Source organism: Plasmodium knowlesi (assembly GCF_000006355.2).
Source record: "Plasmodium knowlesi strain H genome assembly, chromosome: 4".
Taxonomy (NCBI): Eukaryota; Apicomplexa; class Aconoidasida; order Haemosporida; family Plasmodiidae; genus Plasmodium; species Plasmodium knowlesi.
This window is the reverse complement of record NC_011905.2, coordinates 141,239-165,372: the sequence shown is the minus strand read 5'-3', so window position 1 is coordinate 165,372 and position 24,134 is coordinate 141,239. Positions and strand designations below refer to the sequence as shown.

At 41.8% G+C, this 24,134-nt stretch overlaps 6 protein-coding genes across 6 annotated transcripts; 3 read left to right on the top strand and 3 right to left on the bottom strand.

The window, feature by feature from the left end:
* Positions 1–928: 928 nt before the first annotated feature.
* PKNH_0404200 (autophagy-related protein 11, putative) lies at positions 929–6,283 on the top strand (the record flags this gene model as incomplete). Its single annotated transcript, XM_039113852.1, has 7 exons — positions 929–967; positions 1,165–1,204; positions 1,377–1,501; positions 1,603–1,662; positions 1,846–2,046; positions 2,162–2,920; positions 3,059–6,283. The coding sequence occupies 7 exons, from the start codon at positions 929–931 to the stop codon at positions 6,281–6,283; spliced, it is 4,449 nt and encodes a 1,482-aa protein (XP_038969464.1).
* A 551-nt stretch (positions 6,284–6,834) lies between these two features.
* On the bottom strand, positions 6,835–9,444 carry PKNH_0404100 (TMEM121 domain-containing protein, putative; the record flags this gene model as incomplete). The annotated part of the gene is made up of 1 exon (XM_002257831.1): positions 6,835–9,444. The coding sequence occupies one exon, from the start codon at positions 9,442–9,444 to the stop codon at positions 6,835–6,837; it is 2,610 nt and encodes an 869-aa protein (XP_002257867.1).
* Positions 9,445–11,037: 1,593 nt separating this feature from the next.
* Positions 11,038–12,537, top strand: PKNH_0404000 (conserved Plasmodium protein, unknown function; the record flags this gene model as incomplete). Its single annotated transcript, XM_002257830.1, has 1 exon — positions 11,038–12,537. One exon carries the CDS (start codon positions 11,038–11,040, stop codon positions 12,535–12,537), a length of 1,500 nt encoding a protein of 499 aa, XP_002257866.1.
* A 272-nt stretch (positions 12,538–12,809) lies between these two features.
* Positions 12,810–16,173, bottom strand: PKNH_0403900 (conserved Plasmodium membrane protein, unknown function; the record flags this gene model as incomplete). Its single annotated transcript, XM_039113851.1, has 4 exons — positions 12,810–12,958; positions 13,198–13,699; positions 13,872–14,839; positions 14,973–16,173. The coding sequence occupies 4 exons, from the start codon at positions 16,171–16,173 to the stop codon at positions 12,810–12,812; spliced, it is 2,820 nt and encodes a 939-aa protein (XP_038969463.1).
* A 1,954-nt stretch (positions 16,174–18,127) lies between these two features.
* PKNH_0403800 (ATP synthase subunit alpha, mitochondrial, putative) lies at positions 18,128–19,786 on the top strand (the record flags this gene model as incomplete). The annotated part of the gene is made up of 1 exon (XM_002257828.1): positions 18,128–19,786. The coding sequence occupies one exon, from the start codon at positions 18,128–18,130 to the stop codon at positions 19,784–19,786; it is 1,659 nt and encodes a 552-aa protein (XP_002257864.1).
* A 253-nt stretch (positions 19,787–20,039) lies between these two features.
* PKNH_0403700 (conserved Plasmodium protein, unknown function) lies at positions 20,040–24,062 on the bottom strand (the record flags this gene model as incomplete). The annotated part of the gene is made up of 1 exon (XM_002257827.1): positions 20,040–24,062. The coding sequence occupies one exon, from the start codon at positions 24,060–24,062 to the stop codon at positions 20,040–20,042; it is 4,023 nt and encodes a 1,340-aa protein (XP_002257863.1).
* Positions 24,063–24,134: the final 72 nt, after the last annotated feature.

Here is a 24,134-nt window from a genome sequence, read left to right as displayed (position 1 = left end):
TTACACTTCCATTGATGGTGGAATTTATTTATTATTATTTTATTTATTTATTTTTTTTTTATTTTTTTGTAAAATTGGAAGTAACCCTTTAGAGTTGTATCCACGTTACGTAAAATAATTTTTTAAAAAAAGGATGCCTAGGTTGCGTAAAATTTACCAATGTGTGAAGCGCAAGTGAAAAAATAAAAAAATGAAAAGGTGGAGGAACGAATCAGGTAAGTGAAGTTGCGGAGCCGAGTTGCCCCTGTTGAGGGAGTCAAAAAACTGTTACCAGAACAAATCTTAAATGAAAGTGCAAAAGGTGATGAAAAAAAAAAAAAAAAAAAAAAAAAAAAAAAAAAAACACATAGGTGTAAAATTAAACGTATAAAAAAAAAAAAAAAAAAAAAAAAAAAAAAAAAAAAAAAATCATCAAATGAGAAGCGATGGGGTATAATCCAATTGTGAGGCAGAAAATCCCCGAGGGAGCCTTTTCTACCGGTCGTAACTCCCCGTGCTGTGGAGGCACACATGTGTACATATCTACATTGCCATGTGTTTCAAGGAAATTTTAAATTACATCCCTGGGTGCTACACCAATAAAGGGGGCTTCCCTGTAGAAATTTTATGATCCCTAAAATGGAAGTAGCCTTATATCGGGTGGCAAAAGGTACCTTGGAAAGAGGGGACGTACATAGGGTTTTGCAAAAAAAAAAAAAAAAAAAAAAAAAAAAAAAAACACATGCATATCTACCTGTGTATGCCCCATTACTTTTCTGCTCAAGTAGGGGGGAAAAATTGCCGGCAAGTATACTTCAGGGGGGGGATACTTCAGAAGGCAGTGAGTAGATCCACACATATATGCGCTTATGGACATGTGTGTGTATTTGTGTGTCCGCCCCCTCCCCCCTATATGTGATGCCTGCGTCCTTATAAAAGTTCCTTTAAAATGGACGAGCTATCGAAAGATGAGAAAGACCCTTTCTTGGTAATTATAGCCGCGGAGCGATCCCCTTTTAAACGGTGGCGTAGCATCGACCTAGGATCGACTTAGCACGACCTAGCACCGAACTAGCACCGATCTAGCATCGATCTAGCACCGAACTAGCACCGACTCAACACCGACTTAGTATCCATTTTAGATATCACGTGAAGAAAAAAAAAAAATTCCCTTCCATTTTTCAGGGTTACGAAGGCAGAAAGAAGGGCCCAACCAACAATAAATGTAAGAAGAACCATTCACTCGCTCGTCGGTTGTTCATATGGCTACCCGATCATCTACTCTTTCTGAGGAGAATGCAGAGTGAAATTTTCGTTGGGGAGATGCATCTGTGTCTTCCCACCATGTCGTCCCATAATATATGATCTCCCTAACTCTCCCTTTCATTTTCCTTAAGACAAAATTGAAAACCTAAGGGGAAGTATAGACAACGTAATGAAGGATGGGAACACCCTGTCCGACATGGACACTCTAAAGGAATCCTTAGCCAAGCTGGAGCTATTCTCAGAGCGCAACAATGCGGTATGGAAAAAAATTGGAAAGTTCAGACAAAATATCGAAGGATTACTCCTTTGGTGAACCTAACAAGAAGATACTTCTACATGCATGCCGTCCTTCTTTAGGATCTTCCCATGAATCTCGAAGTCACAGAGCGGACCAGTAGTTCCTACAATGATAGAACAGTAAGCAAAAAAAAAAAAAAAAAAAAAAAAAAAAAAAAAAAAAAAAAAAAGGGGGTAAAGAGATCAAGTGAACCTTAGCTCCTCTGATTTTCAATATTCATTCCGATTCTGTGCACCTTCCTTCTGAATGCTCCATTTCATGATGATCGAATTATGTTCTTCCTGTATCCATCCCCGTGGTAGTGCGCGCAGCTGAGGAGGGAATTGCTCAAGCAGAAGAACCTAAACTGGTGTCTGTCTCTGAAGATCCGAAGCATACACATGAAGCTAAACAGCCTCTATGCGAAGAAGGACCAACTTGAAAGGAGTGTGCAAAATAGGATGAGGGAGATCGAGTTGCAGTTCCTTCCTGGGGGAAGAAACCAGGGACATTTGACGGATCAGGTAGGGGTGCTACATGATGCATTTTTTTTTTTTTTTAGATCTAGCTAGATTGTGTGTAATTTACCGCCAAATTGGACAGCGAAAATTGGCAAAGTAAAACATTCAATTTTTACAGGCTCCCACAGAAAAGGAAGGTAAAAGAGAGGAACGAACATATGAAGATTCCCTAAATAAAGAGAAAGAAAAAGTGGAGGAATTGAAGGAGAAGCTAGTAGAACACGAAAGAACTGTTCAGGTAAGTGAAGTCGAGAAGGTCAAAGCTGAGTTGGAGCTGAAGATTTGTAAAGACAAGTTAAACGAGGAAATTGAAAATAATGAAAATTTATACAAGAAGATAAAAAATTACGAAGCGAATATAGAGAGAATAAAAAAGGAAGGAGAAAAATATTTGGACGAAGTGGATGAGCTTAAATTACAGCTGAAAATGAGCCGAAGTGCGAACACCCAAGTGGACGAGAGGAACAAACTCTTGCAGGAGGAGAAAGGAAAATTGGGGCAAGCCAATAATGAGTTGAAGATAAGACTACAACGTGTACAGGCCTGTTTAACCGATTTCAGGAATAGGGAGAGAGCCTTCTCCAACTGTTCGAGGAAGATAATGAGAATCGTGACATTTCTGCGGGAAAGTGGCAAAGGCGGGTTCACACTAGGGGGGAAATATACTGGGATGATGAGCAACACGTTGGTTGATACAGTGGCCGAATCATTAGACGACAAGATGGGCGATACGTTGCGCTACACATTGGGTGTCACGGTGGAAGACGCACAAGGTTTTCCCCTGCACGGAGACACAACCTTTGTACAGACAGAGCTGCAACTGGACGAAATTTGTGCCTCCATCCAAACCTTGGTCGGGGTGAAGCGGGAGTTCGAGGTGAGTTCTCCTAAAATGCGCGAGACCTCAAAGTGTTAAAATGGTCATCACGATTTGTTATTTTTAAGTGCACCATTTTGTGTATCCCCTTTTAACCGCCTTTTTTTTTTTATCCATTGCTTCTTCCTCCCCCCGTAGGGCCAAAGAGACGAATTGGAGAAAGCGCGCAGCGAGGCAAAGGCCACGAAGAAAGAACTTGAAAGGAAGCGGAAAAACTATGAGGAGGTTATGCAGAAAATGGAGGAATTACAAATGAGGGAGGAACGCACTGTGGAAGAAATTGCAACCACGAAGGAGAAGGACGAGAGAACGATTATGCGGTTAAGACAGACACTACATGAGGAGAGTAAGCTTATTATCACATACAAAAATAGGAATGAATACAACCTGATGCGGATTAGAAGACTGAAGAGGAGAGAAAACAAACTGTTCTTCCAAATAAATAAGTTAAGGAGGTATGTAGAAGAGAATAAGTCGAAATTCGAACGAGTGAATCAAGTGAGTAACAATAAAATAAAACACATTAAGCAGAGGAATAAGGAATTGGTTACGAACCTGGATGATATTCACGTACAGTTGGAAAGGTGCGTAGGCCAAGTTAATACAGTTAGTAAAAATATGAAAATAGTGGAGAGAGAGAAGCAGAAGGTAACATACCAAATGAACATGCTTAAATCCAAAAATGAGCAGCTAGCCAAGGAATTAAAAATATCTTTGAAAAAAAACGAAGCAATGAAAATGAAGGTGTATACACTCTACAGCAGAATGAAAAAAATGAAGGGAAAAATAAAATGCGCAAATGGAAGACTTAGCAAAGTAGAAAAACACCATACCAAGTGCAATAAAAATTACAAAGAAGAACTGTTGAGAAAGGATGAATACGTGGAAGAGTTGCAAAGGAAACAGAAGGAACTACAGGAAGAATTGAAGGAGAAGGAGAAGACCATCAAGACAAATGATGAATGTCTACACAAACTACAAGAAGAAATTAAACTCCAGGAACATGAGAAGGATATCCTGAATGAAGAAATAAAGAAGAAAAATTTTATGATAGCAAGTAAAGAGGAACAAATTAACATGCTAAGTAATGTAGAAAGCGATCTGCTTAAGGAAGGAAAAGTGAACCAAGAAAGACTCATCGAAAGGAACAAGGAAATAAAAAGTAAGCTCGTCCAGTTGAAAGAAATAAAAATAGAAAACGTAAAGATGAATGATATGATTAATAAACTAAAGAAGGAATTGATAAATTCAGAGCTGAGGTGTAAAATGGCCTACAGAGACCTGGAAAAATTGAAAAAAGAAAAAAAAATAATAATTACAAATCTACAAAATGACTTGGAGGAAAAGGAAAAATGCCTCCAGATGACAGACCAGAGAGTCGAATTACTCAAACGAGAAAAGGAGGATGACCAGTCCCACATCCAACATGAACTGAAATTACTACAAAAACAGATGGAGGAGCTAACCACAGAAAAAGAAACGTATCGGGGAAAAGTGGAACAATTGAACAATGAGCTGGAACAGTCTCTACAAAAACTGAAGGAAGGAATCGAAAAAAATGAGGAGACGAAAAAACAAAACGATAATCTCTTCAAACAAGTGGATCAATATCAGAAGAAGATAAACAAGCAGGATGAAGAAATAGAGGCCCTTCGAAAGGTACATGAAGATTCTGAACGGAAAATGAAGGAGGAGTACAACCATAATGAAGAGACATTAAAAAAGCTCTTTGAAGAGGAAAGAAAAAGCATGAAGATCCAGTTTGAGGCGCTCATGCAGACAGAGAGGGAATCCCATCAAAAACAAATAAAAGAGATGGTCATCCAGAAGGAGAAGGAAATGGACGAATTGTCCAAAAAAATGCAAGCAGAAAAAGAGCGACGGCAAAGAGACATAGAATCAATCACGGAAAAACACAAAGAAGTGGTAATCAAGATGAAGGAAGAAGCACAGAAAGAAATTGATAAAATGAAAGATATTTGCGAGCAGAGCCGGAAAGCACAACTTCTGAAAGTCGAAAAGGAAAAAAGCCTGCAGAGTAAAATTGATGAATGTACCTCCCTCTTGAAGGAGAAGGATGAAGAATTCCAGTGTGCCATTCGACAGTACGACCAGAAGCTTCAAGATCAAAATAGGGAAATGGAATCCTTGGTGAACGAGTGCGAACAGAAATTGAAAGAGGCAAGGGCGGCCAAGAGAACCTGCACCACTTCCAATGCCAGCGTCGACGCCTCCGAAGAGGTCTCTAACATTCGCAGTGTCACTAATTTGGCCAACCCTTCTAAGGATATCCACCTTGCCACCATTGTGCAGATGGAGGAAAACCTGAGGGAGAGGGAAACGAAGATTTGCCAATTGGAGAAGGATCTGCTGAAGTCGCGGCGGGAGTTGGCTGAGTTGGCTCAGAAGAATCGCCACCTGGCAGACGGGAAAGCGGAGGCAGACAGGGAGGTTGCGAATTTGGTGGCAGAGAATCAGAGACTAAAGGAAGAAGAGGTGAGAAGGAATGAAGAAGAGGTGAGAAGGAAGGAAGGCAGCCTCGATGCTTCCCCCCCGAGTTCTCCTCCCGTGGACAGCTCTCCCCTGCTTACTATTTCTCCTCACCTTCAGAGCGACAGTGCATCCGGTGACCGGGAAGAAGAGCCTTTGGCTGACGTGGAAAAGAAAAAAAAAAAGAAGCATAAAAAAGGCACCTTCAGAAATGGATGCCGTAAAAAGGAACATAATTCTGAAGACGTGGATACCATCAATGGTGGAAATAACAGTAAGGAGGAGATGGTGGAAATGGAGGAGCGGAAGAAAACTTCTGACAAAAAGAAAAAAAATGGTGTGAGAAGGAAAAAAGGAAAAGGCAAAAATAGTTTGGAAGATGCAAGTGATGAGGACGATGGGAATAGTTGCTACAAGGAAGACACACGAGGAGAGAAGGAGGAGGGGGACGAACTCCTCGGCGAAGACGCACAGAAGGAATCAATGAGTCTCATAACGATAAACGAAGAAAACTGCTACGTATTCTTGAAAAGAATAAACGTAAAGTTGGATGAAATTGTAGACAAGCTCAAAGCCAAGGAAGACCCCCTGCTCATAAATGACGCACTCAACAAAATAAATCTGGCCATCTCCACGTGGAATTTATTTACGGATACGAACGCTTCAACTGCGGAGGATCCGGATAGGGGGTCTCGACCGGATGGAGAAGTTCTGTTGGATGAAGAGGCCATACAGGATGGTCAATCCACACAGATTGAGGAGGCCCAAGCGACCATTCCAGATATAGGTGAGGGGCATTTCTCCGATGAACGGTACGAAGCTCTCAAGAGGGAAGTCGCCGAAAAGGTGGAGCTCATTCGCCAGATGGTGTGAGGTAGACTGGAGAAAAGCGCCTCCTTCGGTCTGAACTTTGAAAATGTGCGTAGAAATTTTTTTTTTTTTTTTTTTTTTTTTTACTCTCATTTTTTTCACCTTTTTTTTTACATTTTTTTTTACATTTTTTTTTACATTCTTTTTTACATTTTTTTTTTTGTTAAGTTCTGTTCATTTGAATTGATGAACTGCAACTGTACGCTTGCAGGACATCCCCTTTTGTCCTTCGTTTGAGTTTGATAAGTTTGCCTGGTGAAGCAGCCTGGTCTGGTTAGCCACTTAGCTTCATTCAGCCAACTAGCTCCAATGGGCCAAATGGATTAGTTTGTTCCACCTATCCATCGCGCTTATGAAATGTTTGCCATTTTAAAAAATGTCATTTTAAAAATGTCAAATGGTTGAGATGGTGACACCACGTACAAGGGTTCAGGTGTACTACAGAAAAAAAAAAAAAAGTATCAGTGGGCATGCTTATTCAATTTTGGTGGGAGAGTTTCGGGGGTAGGTCTCCTACTACGATGTTAATACATCTTTTGCGTGGCTCTGTCCATCTAGAAGATCTCCGAAAAGAGCGGCACAGTGCGCACGTAGAAGTGGTTCATCTGGTACTTGCTATGCAAGTCTTTGAGATGGTTCTTCTGCAGATCGTCTCTAGCCTTTGCGTTGTAGTACACGTCTTCGTACATGGACTTGAGGTGCAAATTGTACGAAGCGCACATCCGAATATTGTGAGAAACAATGAGGTAGCTAACTTTAAAAATTAAGTCAAGCATAAAGATAAAAGTAACTCCACAGTAAAACATACGGACACACTCATCTGTCCATATTTTCGATCTGTGGTGCATGCAGATGAAGAGTAGCAAAAGGAAGCGGGTTACAAGAGTTAAAACGATGAGTAGCAAATGGTTGTTTTTTAAATTATAATTCAGCCTGAGATTCTTGATGAAATTATTTCCTATCATTAGTGTTGAGAGTGAGGATAGTCCATGCATGTGCTTTGTGTTGATGTAGATAAGGAGAGATGCAATAGATATGAATCCCTTGTAGTCTCCTTTGAAGTTGTTCTTTTGACTAGACTCTTCCTTATCGAACAGGTTAAGTTCATCCGTGTGGAGAGCTCTACTAGGGGGAGAAGACCCCACTCCGTTGGTTACTTCTCTATCCAAAGTATTACTCAACCCGCTCATTGCTTCTGTGCCTATACCGGTAATCGCTGTGTTACCCCCGTTTATGTTTAAAAAGGGGGGCAACTTACTCTTGCTTGTCTCGTTCATGAAGGGGCGAATGATGTATCCGATGAATTGACGGCCAGACAAGGAACACAAAAATACGTATATGTTCCTAATGATCTTGAAGGAAGGAATGACTGCAAAGAGGAGGTAAAAATATGGAGCGTATTTCTCTGACTTGTTAAGGTTCCTCAGGAAAATTTCAAAAATGTTGTTGTAGACAAGTAGGAGGAGGAAGAGAAAATCCGAGGTGCATTTTACAAAAATAAAAAGAGTAAAAAATAAAACCTCCAATATGCTGGAGAGAAAGACAGAAGACAAAAATGATATAACTGAGTTGCCAAGGATTATTAAAAAGGATACGGTAAACATGATATGGTTGTGTTCGAACAGTTTGTAATACATATCTGACTGTGTAAGAATTATTTTCAAGCCATGAATATCTATCTGTGTGTAGAAAAAGTAAATTACTATTGACATGGCTATTTTACCAAGGCAGTACGTAACATAAGGAATGATCAGGCGAATCTGGTTCAGGTACGAAACCTTCAGACTGTCGTCTAAGTAGCAATGGTATCTTTCGTTGTTCGATACATTGGTGTACATTAGTTTGTTCATGGTAAACTTTTTTCCTATTTTATTCTTCTTCACATTTAGCTTTCGAAATGTAGCCACTTGATTTTCCACCAAATTCTCAAAATATTCGCAGAGGTTGGGGTAATTAAGGGTATGACCACTCCCGTTAACCTGTTCACCGTCCTGCTTGGCATCAAGGACGGTTGTGATTTTCCTATTCCTGGAAGCGTGACCATACCCCGCTTGTGTTTCCGCCTCGTTCCTCAACGACTGCACCGACTTGATGTCCAAGGAGTTGTTGAACCCCACGGTGCTCAAAGACACGATGGACCGTTTCTTCAGAACCCCACCAGAGGGGCGATTCACCACGTTGGGCATACTCCCAGCAAGGGAGCCATAAGGAATGAGGGTGCCATCATCCGGCTTGGTGGTGTTGTTATTACTGTTGGTGTGTTTTGTAATCGCCAGGGTGTTTTCCACTCGACCGCCATTATCCGTGTGGTCTATATTTCGACGTAACCTCTCGAAGATCAAATTGCAATGCTTTATAGTAAGGCACTTTATCGGGATGAAACACACGTTCTTAATTAAAAGGGGTTGGAAATGTACATTCGAAACGTAGGAGGCTAAGAAGTAGAATCGTAAAATCATAAAGGGAATGTCCACCAGGATAATGCCAACAACAGCAGCATGCTTTTTGCAAAAGTAAATATCCCCAAGGTCCAAATTTTTTCTGCTTTTTTCTGTCACAAGGGAAATAATCGGAAAAGAATAGGCATTTAAGTAGAGGGAGAAGGAAATTAAAACTCCTCCAATTATTTTGATCCAAAAATTGGTGTTCTTAACAATGTATGAGAGCTTGACCAGAGTGAAGAGCAGCTCGAAAATGTCAAATAGGTCTATGACGACGTGGAGGATTAAATTGTTGTGGAAAATATGTTCATTCGTTATGGTCATTTCATCTGGGTAGAGTTGCTTGTACGACTTCACAGACAGAGCCGTGTATATGAGCGTACTCAAACTGAGGAGAGCAAAGATAACGCACTTGTTATAATAATCTGTGTTTGTTTCTTCTGAATAGGCATTTTCGTTGAAGGCAAAAAAGTACATAAAAATAACTTTGAACGAGATGGAGTAGACGTAAAGGATCCAACAGTTGCCTCCCTTGACGGCAGCAAAGGATTGGGAGTTATTGAAGCAAAAGTGGATGAAAATATATATATCGAAGGTGCAGAGGAGGAGGATGAGCTTGTTGTACTCGAAGAGAATGTAGTACAGCCCCAGCTGCTGCACGATGAAGGTCATCAGGTTGAAGAAGAAGGAGATGCGCCATCCGTTCAGGATTTTGGTGATCATTTTGGGGGGAGGAGCGTGGCGGTAAGTAGGTGCAGAAGGGACGACGAGGTGAAGAAGTCACGAAGAGGCGATGTAGCGAAAAAAATTCTGACCGGCAAGGTAAAAATGGCCAAAAAGTGGGGCACAAAAAAAAAAAAAAAAAATATCACACACAACTTATACACATGGTACAGACGTGGTACACACAGGGCACATACTAGGTACACGCAAGGTACATACAAAGTACACACAAAGGATGCCGTCCAAGTCTGCGCGGCAACCGTTATGGTGATCAAACAAGAAATGAAACACAGGAATGGACAATATCGTCGGCGAGTCTGAATACATCCCCCCTTATATGTTTAAGAACAAACAACTGTTTTGCAACGAATTTGTAGCTAGCTAAAAATGTTCCTTGTTAAAAAAAAAAAAAAAAAAAAAAATATATATATATATATGAACATTCAGGACGGCAGATCGGAAGATCGGCGAAGCGCGCCCGCTGTGGGAACGAAACAAAATGATACACCTTGTGGGTAGGGACGAGTGGTGATACCTTCGCCAGTGTGTATACGCTTAAGACGCCTATGTGCTTATTTTCCCTATGCGAATGCGTAAAAAAAAAAAAAAAAAAAAAAAAAAAAAAGGCATACTTTGTGTATGCTCATTTGATACACCTGATGTGACTCTTTTGGAAAATAAATTGAGGGGTATCATCCAGCTGAGTGTTGTAATTGCGTCAAATGGGAGTGTACCGTATTCGCTGCAGGAAAGGTTAAGGAGTTGCCGCGCTTTGCAGCGAACAGGAAATGAAAAAAAAAAAAAAAAAAAAAAAAGGAATTATCACCGTCCACGCGCGAAATGCTGATCTCAGGTCAGCACTGTGTTTACCCATATGGCTTTCCATCTGGTGGTGGGGAAAGAAGGAGGGGGTATAAAAGAAGGCGGAAAAATAAGAGACCCCCCATGGGAATTCTTCACCTAGGAAATAGCTGAACGGGGAAATTTTCAACCACTCACCATGCACATGTCACTATGTGTGTGCGCCATGAATACATAGAGGTCAACATGCGTGTCTACTTATGAGGACAATATTTGTGTGCCTCTCTCGAGTGATTCATCCGTTTCTGCCTGCTCGTAAGGGAAATGTTCACTCGTGCACAAATGACGCATGAATTTTGCTAATCTCACCCTGGGCGAAAAAAAAAAAAAAAAAAAAAAAAACGCGAAAAAAATGTGCAGACATGGAAAAAACGCCATGATGAAAGATTAAGAATCCCGATTTGGAGATTAAAGGAAGAAAAGAAAAATGGAATCTCCACAGAATGAAGAATCTATGTTGATGCTCCTACAAGACATTTGTAAATGAGGCCACCCCGTGGATGACTGGAAGTTACCAGATGTAAGTACCTTCAGAAGGTGCACATAAATGTGCATGAAAATGTTCGTACGTGCACATACACACGCAGTTCCTCGTGTGGCCGTAATGATATACCCACTTCGTAGGAGGTAGAAGGGGAAGACGAAGCCTGCGGTTCAGCCCACCGGTGAGGACCGGTCACACAAGAGCCTTCTCCATAAGTGTTGGACAGTATGAATAAACTTGCGCAGGGAATGGCAGCCGGGGAGAGCGGCAAACCCGGTGAGAAGGGGAAGCCTGGCCCCAGTGGCCAGAGCGCCTTACCTAAAAAGGAGAGGCAAAAAATAAAGCCAATCCAAGTCAGGAGAAGCTTGAAAGACCTCCTAGTGAAGGAGGATCCGAGTCAACTCATCCTTAATTACAGCGGGAAAAAAATAGGGAGCGCTTTTCCTGATGAGGATGTGAAGAAGCAGGATATTTTAAGTGAGTTCCAAAAGGAAGAAGCCACAAACGGTGAAGACAAAAGGAAAGAAGGAGGAAATATGGACAGACTCTTTAGCACAGAAGTAATTGATAGCCACCAAAGAATTATGATGGAAGAATTGAAAGAGCTGCTAAATAAGGAAGACTTAACTGATGAAATGAAGAATAATATTAAATCGCTCTATATAGAAGTGCAGGAAATCTATATGGAAATAAAAAACGACTTAAAAAAGAATTGTCCCTCATCGGACGACATTATAAATTTGTATCGATCTGACGACATGAACAAGAAGAGTAAGAATGCTATTTGGAGAAAATTATGTTTTTATAAAATGCTCGGGGATCAGATGAGTGACATTCACATTTGCACCATTTCGTCTTATCGGCTAAAATATTTGAAGACTATTTATAAGTGGTACTGTAAGAATAAGCGTGTTTTGTTTGGTAGTCGGTTTGGTCATCGGTCTGTGGGGGGAGAGCCCTCTTCTCGCGGTGATGAGACGACCAGTAATATTACGACCGATGGTGATACCTCCAATGGTGATACCTCCAATGGTGATACCTCCAATGGTGATAACTCCAATGGTGATGCTACCAAGGATGTGATCGGTGCGGAGGGGATGATGGATGGGAGCGACCCAGTTGGTGCAGGTGTCGCCGCCGACGCAGTGGAGTCCGCGGAAGGTGGAACATCTCAGATTGAAGATAGCTCATCAGCGCGAAGGGAAGAAGAAAATGGGGTGAAGAAGAAAAAAGAGGACGAAAGGGAAAATCAAAAGGGAGACGAGAAAAGGGGTGAGACAGACAACTATTGGAGAGAAGCTTCGGACCAGTTCGATAACCTTCTCACGAGGCACATGCAGGAAATAAAGAGACCTACTGATGAGGGAGAAAAGAGGGAAGTCGATTTGTGCCACGAACAAAAGGATGAAATGTCAAACAAACAGACAGATAATATCCTGGCGAGGTACATATTTCCGAATTCGCTTTTTGAAAAGGGTGAAGAGGTTACACCGGAGATAGGAGAAGATAAACCATTTTCCAGTGCAAACAGAGGAAATGACATGGAGTTAGTCTACACGGCGGATGAAGAGGAAGAAGAATTGCTGCCTACCCAGATTGACACAAAGAGAATCATGGAGTTGGAGGAAGAAATAAAACGACAGAAACTATTAATCAAGGAGAAGGAAATAGAAATAATAAACTCTCCAATTGGAATTAAATTTAAGGACATCTTTGGAAACTTCCAGGACATTGACATAAACGACTGAACAGTTGTAACTATGTGTGTGTGTGTGTGTGTGCGTGTGCGTGTGTGTGCGTGTGTGTGCGTGTGCGTGTGTGTTTGGCAGGGGGATATGGTAGAAGTTATATGAAGGTTATTAGATTAGTTCATTTTTTGAAGGCTTGTTCAGTGTCGATTTGGGTAAACGCAAATTAAGTGAGGATATGAGGAGCGTATCCAGATGCATAGGATCAGGTCATATGTACAGTCAAATGGTTATATGAAGGTAGTACCTACGTATCCTCTGTGGGAGGTGAATCAAAAATAATTAAGGCAGTTCTCAAACAGGAGTGTATAATCGTAGGAATAATTTTCATACACTGTTGTTTGTGGGATCTGCTGATGGAAGGCGTCTTCTTCTTTCTGGCCTTTGGAAATGGTGGTCCCTTTAGCGTCCAGTCCTTTTCCTGAGAGGAAGTGGAGAAAGGGTGTGTGGGGGGTTTTACGGGGAGAGCCTTGGGCAGTTGCAGTTTTGGCCAGTTGCAGAATGTGCGTCATGTAAGAAGTGACAAAGTAGCGATGCAGCGATGTAGCGATGTAGCGATGTAGCGATGTAGCGATGTAGCGATGTATCGACGTGGCAACTTGGGTTCCACTGCTGCAGGTGCTTCGGCGCTCTACGCTCCGTTTTTTCTGCACGACGTACGGGAGGCTCCGCTAAGGTGCAGGAAGAGCGCCTGGGTGAAGATGCTATCCATGGTCACGTCCCGGTCCACCTTGGAAAGTATCAAATACATAACGGAGAAAACAAGATTCACAAAAAAAACAAAGAGAAGGAAAGAAATATTTATCGCGTCTTCCCTGAGCGAAAGGAAGCATGAAAAAAAGTAAAGAACCAACTTAACGGCAATTTCTTTTACGTGACAAAAAAACAGAAAATTATCCACTCGTGTATTTTTAATTAAATTTTTACTAATTATTATTCTGTTAAGCATGATGGGTCCCTTCATGTGTTTAATCAATTTGACAATAAAAGAGGAGACCACTGATATGGGTGTTAGGATCTCTTCCTCCGTTTGTGCGTTGTGTGCGGTTCTTGCTTGTGGTTCGTTTGCCCTGCGCGTTTTGATTCGTCTTCGATAGGTAATGTACTTGCGTCCAAGAAGCATGTAGATGAACATGTACGTGTCGGCGAGGAAGAGGTAGGCCTGTCGTACGTGGAGGTGTAATGATGTGGTGTGGTGGTGTTAAATAGTGTTCTGTTAATTCTGTTGTATGGTGCTGTTACATAGTGTTCTGTTAATGCTGTTGTGTGGTGGTGCTTTTACCAATTTGCCCTGTTGAATGGCCCCCACACATACAATATGTTAAGCGCCCTACCAGGTAGCCAAAGAGGAGGAGAACCACCAGGGTGTTCTTGTTCTTATTAAAGTAGTCCAGCATGTCGTAGGACGGGTTATATTTTGACATGATGAGGAGGACGAAAAAGAAAGATAACAGATTGAAGAAATACATCAAGGACATGAAAATTCCATCGAATAAGGAACAGGTAAATATGTACAGAAGGAAGGAGCAGAATGAATAGGCTAAAATGATAAAGGAATTTGTTCTAAGAATCCAGGAGGACTTGAGGGAATTCAGATTCCATAGGTAAGTCAATTCATACAAATGTTGGTTGAGATCCTGGTCAAAGTTCATCGTGTAGGTGATTACGAGGATGCCAATTTTTGTGGCTATGAGGATGAAGAAGAAGAGGAAGATCAGAGAATAGCCCATGGAATTCTTTTCTATTTGGTCCACATAACACGACATATATCTTCGGAAGTTCAGCCCGTTGTGTTTTAAATAGTGCAAATAAAAGTGTGCGCTAATTTTATCGTAAGTCAGACTGTTAATGCGGTTGTAATTAGCATTTTTAATAAGGTTTATATTTATCGTATCGACAGACATGTAGCTCCTACTGAGGAGATATGCGTTCACGTTGCTTTCCTTCATGTGCAAGCTGGTCGATGGTCTCTGTGTCCATTGTTTTGGGCGTTCGTCTGGGTGGTTCTTCGCGCATTCTTCTGGATGATGCATCTCACGCTCTTCTGGATGATGCATCTCACACTCTTCCGGATGATACATCTCATACTTTTCTGGATGATACATCTCACCCTCTTCTGGATGGTTCGTTTCCAACGTATCGGTGGAGATATCACCCTGGTTGGTGTAGCCCTTCCCGTTGGATGACATTTCGCGTCGACCTTTTTCATCTCTGCGGCGGTTGTAAAACTTGGACTTTCGGTAGATGCGTGACCCATGGATGATGGCGAAGCACAGATTCTTAATTATGAACAGGGGGGAACCTACATAGGGGTTGGAGGAGGGAATTACCAGGGGGGGGGGGGGAGGAGTGGGGGGTTTGCAATTACATCGTGGGAGAGTGTGCGAGGGGGGAGGTGAGGCCACGCATGTCTTTTCGTTGGCGATTTCTCTTACATGCGGTAGCGGAGAAGACCAGGTAAAGGAACAATCGTGCCATGAAGAGAGACACATCGGTGAAGAAGAAGCTGTATATGCTGATATACTTGAGGCAGGACATGGCGTCTCCGCCGACCTTGGATCTGGGGAGGAAGGTTTCAGTGGAACCTAAAGCACGGGAAGAAGGAGAGAACGGAGAAGTACTCCCACGCATGCCCCTACTGATCGAATATTTCCTTTCCAATTGGGCAGGTAACTGTGCAGGTAATTGCGGAGGTATTCCCAGAGAGCTACTCTCTTTTATAATGGCCTCACTAGGGTAATTCTCATAATAGCCTTTGGTTCCTGCCCCGTTGGCAGCCTTCTTCTGGTCATTGGTCCATCTGCACAGAGTCGTATCTCGGCTATAACTGTGTAGCAAATAGGGTCCATTGGATGGAAGGTTTGGTAGATCTGCCCCCCCTTTAGCGGATAGCTTCCACCTCTTATTACTTTCGTACGAAAAACTAGGAAGTGAGTAAGCATGTATGGCAATATTCACACAGAGTAGAACACCAAAGAGGATGAAGACACTTTGGTAGAGATGCAAGCAGAAGGAATAAAATTCCACGGGACCATTCTTATCGATGGACGCATGGACAAACAAAACGGGATTAGTAAACAAACATAATTCCTGTACAATACGGAAGTAGTAGAGGAAAAAATGCAAATGAATACAATAGAAGAAGTCTGATATATCTATGAAGTCAATAGATACGTGGGTTATTATGAGGAGGCAAAAAAATATCTCCAGGTTGATAAAACGAACTTTGAGTAGATCAAAATCGGTAACGAAAAAAAACAGAATGTAGATGAGTATAGAGAGCAGGATGGTTGAGCTGATGATGTGTATGCTCTCTGCGTAGGTATTCAGTTGTAGGGGTAACGGTAGAGCCGGTGACTGGGGTGATGGTCCCATTCCACCCGTCTCGTCATGGAGGCTAATGAGGGTTCTCGGAAGGGAAACGTAGTAAATCACCGTTATTTTAGCCACCACACTGTATATGTAAATCATGTACATGTGTGTACTGTTGGCTGATCTCACTTGTAGGTAGAGGAAGATGAAGAGGAGGCCTGCATCTATCATTACTACAAGCATTTTACTTGTCATCAGTTGCCAGGAAAGGAGTCCCTCCTGAGTAGCTATCGCCGCCAGAAGCAATAGCTTTAGTAGGAACATTGCGCGCTTCATTGGGGGGGATATTCCGTGGAGCGTCTGACTAGGCAAATCGGTTTGTATACGCGATGATACTTGTGTAGACACCCTGGACGGGCCTACTCCTATTTCGTTAAAAAAAGGAAGAGCAGTGCAAACGCACTTGAACGATGTTATTTTTCTCTACTTTTAATGTCCCATTTTTTTTTTTTTTCTTTCTTTCTTTTTTTTTTTTTTTTTTTTTTTTTTTTTTTTTTTATTCCTTCCGGATGATACTAACAAAATCAGGCACGTAGTGTCCTAGCGGTGCGAAGGAGGACGATTCACAGAGGAAGAGGCGTTCTTTTTAAAACTTTCCATTTGTTGCGTCACACGCAAGGTGACATGAATGAAGAGCATTTAGTATGGACGCGTCTCCCTCTAGCCATCTTTCGCGAATGGTAACCGTTACGAAAAAAAGGGTACCCTCTTCAGACGAGCAAACCTTTATCGTGTATTTTAGCTATCCGTGAGTATCAAATGGGCCATCATACATCATCACGTGTGTACGTACATAGGGGGAGAAGGGGCATGCTGCCACTTTTTTGGAAAATACAGTCTAGCATTTTGGCTCCAAATTCTGTTGCAGAGCAGGAGGGGTAAACTCTATGAGAGCGCGCTTGGTGATTTTTCCTCCAACTGGTACACAGGTAGGAGTAACACCACTGCCACCAGGGGGGGGGGGGGAAGTGGCACCGTGAGAATTTTGTAATTATACACAGCTAACTAGGCGAGCGACATTCCCCAATGGATGATACAAACATATCGGTTCATCTGACTTTGCAGTGACATCAATGGGGAGAAAAAAAAAAAAAAAAAAATGCAAATATAATTTAGCGTCCGTTCGGTGGTTCGCATGATAAGAACGTTCATTTGTATCCCCACAGGGGGAAAAAAAAAAAAAAAAAAAAAAAAAAAAAAGAGGAAGGGGAAGATGTATGATCCTCACCGTGTAGAAGTTGAATGTGTGCACTACGTGAAAAAAAAAAAAAAAAAAAAAAAAAAAAAAAAAAAAAGCACGAACTGGAGCAAGAACGGTAGTGGTGATTGAGATGAAGAGGTTTAGAATACTCCCGCGTGCATACAAAAAATTACCACGTGTACTTTATTATGCCACCGACCTCCTGTACGGAATTTTGTGTATCCTTTGAATTGCGTGTGGAGATGCAGGCAAGGTAATTCATTGGGAGATAAATTAGCATCTTGGGGGAAGGTCATCTTTTTTTTTTTTTTTTTTTTTTTCTCTGGAGCAAATCTGAAAAAAAAAAAAAAAAAAAAAAAAAAATGAAAAAATTAAAAAAAAAAAGGTAAGCAGGAAAGAGGAAGAGTTAACATGAAACAGTACTCTGCAGGTAGCCGTTAAAAAAGCAACGAACAATAGCTGTCGAAGGGTGAGGCCAAAAGGAAGAGAAACGCTCCTTCCCCTACCTGTGGTCACATCCCCTTTTTCTGTTACTTTGTTCTCCCCTGAAGATAATCCTTTCTGGCATAATTCGGTTGGAGTTGTATGAGTATTCCTTCCACACCGCGCACGGTAAGTGTGTTTATAGTTGGTCATTTTTTTTTTTTTTTTTTTTTTTTTTTTTTTTTTTTTGGAAGCGCATAAGGTGTACGTGTAGGATAGGATTCGCATGATATGTTATGCCAAGGAGTAACCTGATCTGAACTGACCAGGTGGCCAATGTAAGAGTTGGTTGATTTGATTTTTTTTTTTTTTTTTCTTTTCTTTTTTCACCCCTTTAGTTGGTAATCAGGAGAGGAAGCTTCGTGTGAAATCCCCCCAGAAGGACGACGCGTTGTATGCACACCGGGCGAGCATGCGAGAGGGGGCTCCGTTAGGGATAGCAACATTATAAGTGGTATATCAGAGAAGGAGAGGGTTGATTGAACCCACATATAAACATCGGTTCAAACGTTGTTGCGTAGGCACCTACACACCATGCAGAGAGTGCATAAAGTGCGCCTGTTGGGACATCAGCTGAGGAGGAGGGTGAACTGGAACTGTGCCACAGTGGTGCCATTCTCCACGAAAATAAGCCCAGTGGAAATTTCGAAAATATTGGAGAAAAAATTTGAGAACTTCGACTTTAAAACTTCCGCAAATGAAGTGGGATACGTGTTAAGTGTGGGAGATGGTATATGTAGAGCCTTCGGTTTGAATAATGTGAAGTCGTCTGAATTGCTTGAAATACACAATAGTGATACATCTGCAGGGGAAGGTGCTTCAAGCATCACGTATGGAATGGCGACGAACCTTGAATACGATAACGTTGGAGTCGTAATTTTTGGAAACGACAGGAATATAAAGGAAGGAGATATAATAAAACGGACGAACAGAATTATCGACGTGAGTGTTGGTCCAGAGTTACTGGGTCGTGTCGTAGACGGATTGGGAAAGGAGATTGATGGAGGAAAACCCATTCAGACTAACGAGAAGAGAAAGATAGAAATAAAGGCACCAGGAATTATTGCGCGTAAGAGTGTGAATGAGTCCATTATTACAGGCATCAAGTGCATTGATAGTTTAGTTCCTATCGGTAGGGGACAGAGAGAGTTAATTATAGGGGATAGACAAACAGGCAAGACAGCCATAGCAGTCGACACAATTATTCATCAGAAAAATATTAATGAGCAGGTGCCAGATAGTGAGAAGGTCTATTGTATTTATGTTGCCATTGGACAAAAAAAAAGTAACATTGCCAAATTGGTGAACCTTCTAAAAAAGTACGATGCCTTGAAATACACCATCATTGTAAATTCGAGCGCATCAGATGCTTCTCCTCTCCAGTTTTTGGCTCCATACACAGGTTGTGCTATGGCTGAGTATTTTAGAGACAATGGAAAGCATGCTTTGATTATCTTCGATGACTTGAGTAAACAAGCAGTTGCCTATAGACAGTTGTCTCTTCTTTTGAGAAGACCACCAGGGAGAGAAGCCTACCCAGGCGATATCTTTTACATCCATTCTAAGCTCCTGGAGAGATCATCTAAATTGAATGACAAGTTGAAAGGAGGAAGTCTCACTGCACTACCAATTATAGAGACTCTAAACAACGATGTATCTGCGTATATTCCTACCAATGTCATTTCCATTACGGATGGACAGATATTTTTGGAGAGCGAATTGTTTTACAAAGGAATAATTCCTGCGATTAATGTTGGATTGAGTGTGTCTCGTATAGGAAGTAGTGCCCAGTACAAGTGCATGAAGAAATTAGCATCTTCTATGAAGTTGGAGCTAGCTCAATTTCGTGAAATCGTGGCCTTTTCTCAATTCGGTTCTGATTTAGATGCATCCACGAAGAAACTTATCGAGAAGGGAAAAATTTTAACGGAAATATTAAAGCAAAAGCAGTACTCCCCTGTGAGTATCAGCTATCAGATTTGCCTCATCTATGCGGCCACGAAGGATTACCTCGCTAGCCTCACCATTGATAAGGTGCAGGATTTTGAGAAGAGGTACTTCGAATACCTAGACAACAATTACGCAGATGTGTTGAAGAAGATCCAGAACAACTGCGACTTGGCCGAGGTAGAAGACCAAATCAAGGAAAGCATTCAGCGTTTCTTGGAGCTTTACAAGGGTGAGAGTTCCTAAAATGATATCACATTGCACCGGCGTTACAACACACAACGTTGTTTCAATGTTACTTTTCCAATGTTGGAGCGACGAAGCGATGAACCTGCATATAATTTTATAAAGAGATTCCCTCCTCGGGAAGAACAAAATTATTAACCTGTCTATATCGGGTTTATAATGAGTCGAACGCTATACACAATGTGTAAGGGAGAATCTCTTTTTATAAATGAGCATGCGCTCCTTGTTAGTGCCCTCCATGTGGGTGTGACATTCAAAACGTTCTGTCCATTCCCTTCCTTTGGAGATGCACTAGTATAGAATAGTACAGCGACCTCCTGCTTATCAGAAAATTTCTCTGCACGAAATAGTATGAAAGGAAATTTTTGCAATTTTGGAGCACTAACTGATGAGCTTCTTCATCCAAGAGGTGCAGCTCCTGAGGGGGGTGGGGGGGCATTTCCCCATGGGCGGTATTGTTCCCTTGGTCCTGTCCACCGACTGAACATTTTTCCAACAGATGGAATATTTGTGGAAGACTGTCCTTCAAATATTCCTCGAACATGAACATATTAAGGTCCAAATTAAGAGTGAGTTCTCTTGAATTCATTTTCTCACAAGTATTGGCGTTCCTTCGTGTGCCACTCGCTCTGGTGGTACTCGTCTTCGTGTCATTTCCTGGTCCACCGATCGACTGGTCACTGATGGAGTGATTCTCCAGGGTGCTTATCCTCCCGGAGGCAATCTTTTGTGCGCTCTTCAAAAGGAATAACTCCATAGGGAAAAAATAAGGCCAATGAATTAATGAAAACTTTCTTTCAACATAGCGGAGGTGTTTCAACCTTACCTTCTTCGCTCGGTCATCGTGATTGATAAGCATGTGGAGGAAGGCGCACAAAAGGGGGAGTGTAGTGTGTTCATTAATAATTTTTATTTGTAACACTAGACGAAGTAGGTAAAAGTACAGGGGCTTGTACACATGTGTACACTGACCGAAGAGGATAAATAAAAATATTTTGATCTCATCGGGGACAGATGTCAAGTCGTGTCGAAGGAGCCACTTAGAAATTGTAAAATATATCGTCGAGTGGTAAAGGCCGTTCAGGCTGTATGTCACGATGAAAGTAATCATGTCGTCTAGCGTGAAGCAGTTTTTGTTCCGATTGAATAGTTTCTCTATCTGGGTATACAGATCGTTCATGTGATTATCCTGGAGATCTTTCGTGTGCTTACTCAAGCAGCTACGCAAACCATTTGAACCGGGTGAGCTGCCCCCCTTGAGCGCCAATTTAGAGGCCCGAATTTTCGCAACGACCGACTTTTCCAGCGTTGGCTGATTTCTTCCACACCCGGTGTGTATGTAGAAGTACCTGTTTCGAAACTTCAAATGGTTTCTGTGTAACCTGGTTTCCAGGTGGGCCTGGATCGCGGCATCCTTCAAAATGGATCCGTTCAAATGGTACAGAATTATTAGGAATCGCTTCGTCTGGAAGGAAGCGCCATCAAGGTAGTTGGATATCATACTAAGGAGGAAGTTGACCGCGCACTGCAGATTTATCATACATGCTGGAGTACCCATTTCGTAAGTATATTTCACAGTGGGAGATTCTGTATCGATTTTCTCTCCCAGATTATGTGTCTCCTGCGGTACAAATGTTGGCTCTTTCCTTGCGGTGATAACTCCCTCATTCTGCATCTTAAATTTGTTGAGAATGCATCTGTGGAGGGTGTCGAAGTTCGGGGTATCACCATCTGGGGTATCATCTTCTGCGGATTGATCCTCTAGAAAGGGGAACTCCACAATTTGGAGACCACGTCGAGTGTCTTCTTCCTCTACAATGGTGCGCACCTCCTGGTAGCGATATTCCTGGAGGGTGTACACAATCTGAAGGAGGTTTTTCATTCGGTTAGTAGGTAATGTGTCTTGTTCACTTGGCTTCGCCATCATAGAGGGAAGTCGTTCTCCTCCTTTTCCTATTTCAATCGAAGGAGTTTTACCAAACTTCTCCATCGCAATGAAGATATGAAACCAGTTGGATATGTTTATGAGGTACACATTCTTCATGACATAGGTGAAAATTTCGTAAAAGGTTCTTTCCACATGGGCCAGAAGTAAATTGTTCTTCCAACGTGGATTCACTTCCCCCTGGGTTAAGTCACTCATCTGATGATACTGCACAAATGAGTTGCTCATATATAGCAAGGACTTTGCTAGACAGTTTAACTGCGATTTGTAAAAACATTTTCTGCTGTACTGTTCGTTAAAGTAGATATTCTTCACCATGCATGAGATGGTATCCTTTGTTTGAAAGGTAGGAAGAAGGTTATCAACAATGATTGAGTTAGACGGGTGAGGAATGCTAGAGATATTCTCTTCCTTATTGTGCTTTTTCTCCAACTCCTTGATTTCTGGATTTGATAATAGGGTTATCTCCTTCGATAGGAGAACTTTACATTGGAGAAGGGGGTTCTCCCGAATAGGGGGAATTTCTCCTCTTGGGGAGGCTTCCTCCTCGGTATGCCCAAATAGGTCGTAAAAAGAGGGTATCTGTTTGTCTGTAAAATTCATGAGTTGATCGGAATTCCACCAGTGGGTTAGTCTCCAAAGTGGGGAGTTCTCTCCATAGTCAGTCTTACACACACGTCTACGACCGAAAGATGAAAATTTCCCTTCCCTCCGTAAATCAGAAACAATTTGTGGAAGGTTATCTCTACAAAAAAGGTTGTCCAAGTGAGATGAATTATTGTGATGATGTAGCATTCGAAGAAATTTCAAAAGAATCTTCACATTTTTATCGGTAATTTTCGTATTGATTTGATAGGTCTGCTTCAACTGATCGTATTGGTTACTTTTTAATTTTTCGAATGCGGTGGAGAAGGAGAAAGCTAACTTCATTTTTTTCAATGTGTTACTTTCTTCCATTTGTTCTGGGTAAAACTGAGTTGTCCTCACTGAATCATCACATGGAAGGAGGGCAGCTTTGCTTGATTCATTCTCCTCTTGTGCATTGCGAGGAGATTTTTCGCTTATTTCGTCTACTATGCCGTACCCATTCTCCCCCTTCATTTTCCCCTCCGTAATGTACGACGGGAGAATTTTCACCTTGGTGGTCTTCCCCCTCCTATGGAAGGATTCCATATCTCTGTTCAAAAATATATTATTTAAATGGTTTATGCATAGGTTGTACCTTCCCAGGGTTAAAACTCTCTGTAGGTACTCATAATCGTGGTTCCGTTTTAGGGTGTCGATGTTTTCGATGAATATTTTCCTATGCAGTTGAACAGAGAGGTCGTTAAAGAGAAGGTGTAGGTAGATATTTTCCCGACGAGCACACCATTCCATGTAATGAAGGTAGTCCCATTTTAGGTCTCCATCAAGAGGAACCTTATTTGTTTCCTTTACAATTTGAAGTAACTTATTTTTAAGGACATGGTCTAGCAGTTCCTCCTCCTTTTTGAAGTCAGGGGTGATGGCGAAGAGGTAGCAACCTTTGGATAAAATTCTCAATATTTGTTGAAAACTAATCTTTTCTGCATGTCGAATTATGAAGTGGATGTAGTTTCCTCTGACATGGTAGTTCACATGGTAAAGGTTTATTTCGCTTATCAGCCTAAGACACTCTGTGAGGGTAATTTCGTCTTTGTCAAGGAGGTTCTTCAGGTAGTGCACTGCTCTGGAAGAATGTTTTATTTGCTGGGGGAAAATGTGGAGGAAGAAGAGAAAATTCTTTTTTGGCATCAGATAGCAGTTGCGACTTATGTACTTGTAGATGCAATTCAGAATGGTATCTCTCTGATTCTTATTTATGTATTTATTTTTCCTTATATTGTTCAGGAGAGAATAAATATTTTTCATTTTAATTTTTTCGATAAACTTCATGTAGAGCATTTCCTCCTGGGAGAGGTCGTACGTGTCTCTCAGGGCCTTCTCAGATTGCCGCCATCTTCGCTCCCTTGCAGTGGTGGTGGCGTTGGCATTGTTAACGATGTTTATGATAGGCATTATCTCTGACGTCGCTGAGGAGGGCAATGCACCGCTGATTGGCTGCCCGGATCCCCTATCGAATCGCTCAATCTGCTCCTTGCTCTTCACGTACACATATTTGTTTTTCTGGAAAAAGTACTTGCACGCTTTCTTCTCCTTTCCATTCAGATCAATCCGCACAATCTTTTCATGCTTGGACAGGGCCTCTAGCTTTTCCACGTACTGGCTTATGGCCTCTGCCTGTTGTTTCTTCCTCTGCGTTCTAAGTGCCTGGCGTGCCCCCACAGAGGCGCCTCTACAACCGATCTGCATGGCGAATCAGTGGCCTTGCGACAGTGCTGCGGCAACGGAAGGGAACCAGTACTCTCTACGATGATCATTTAG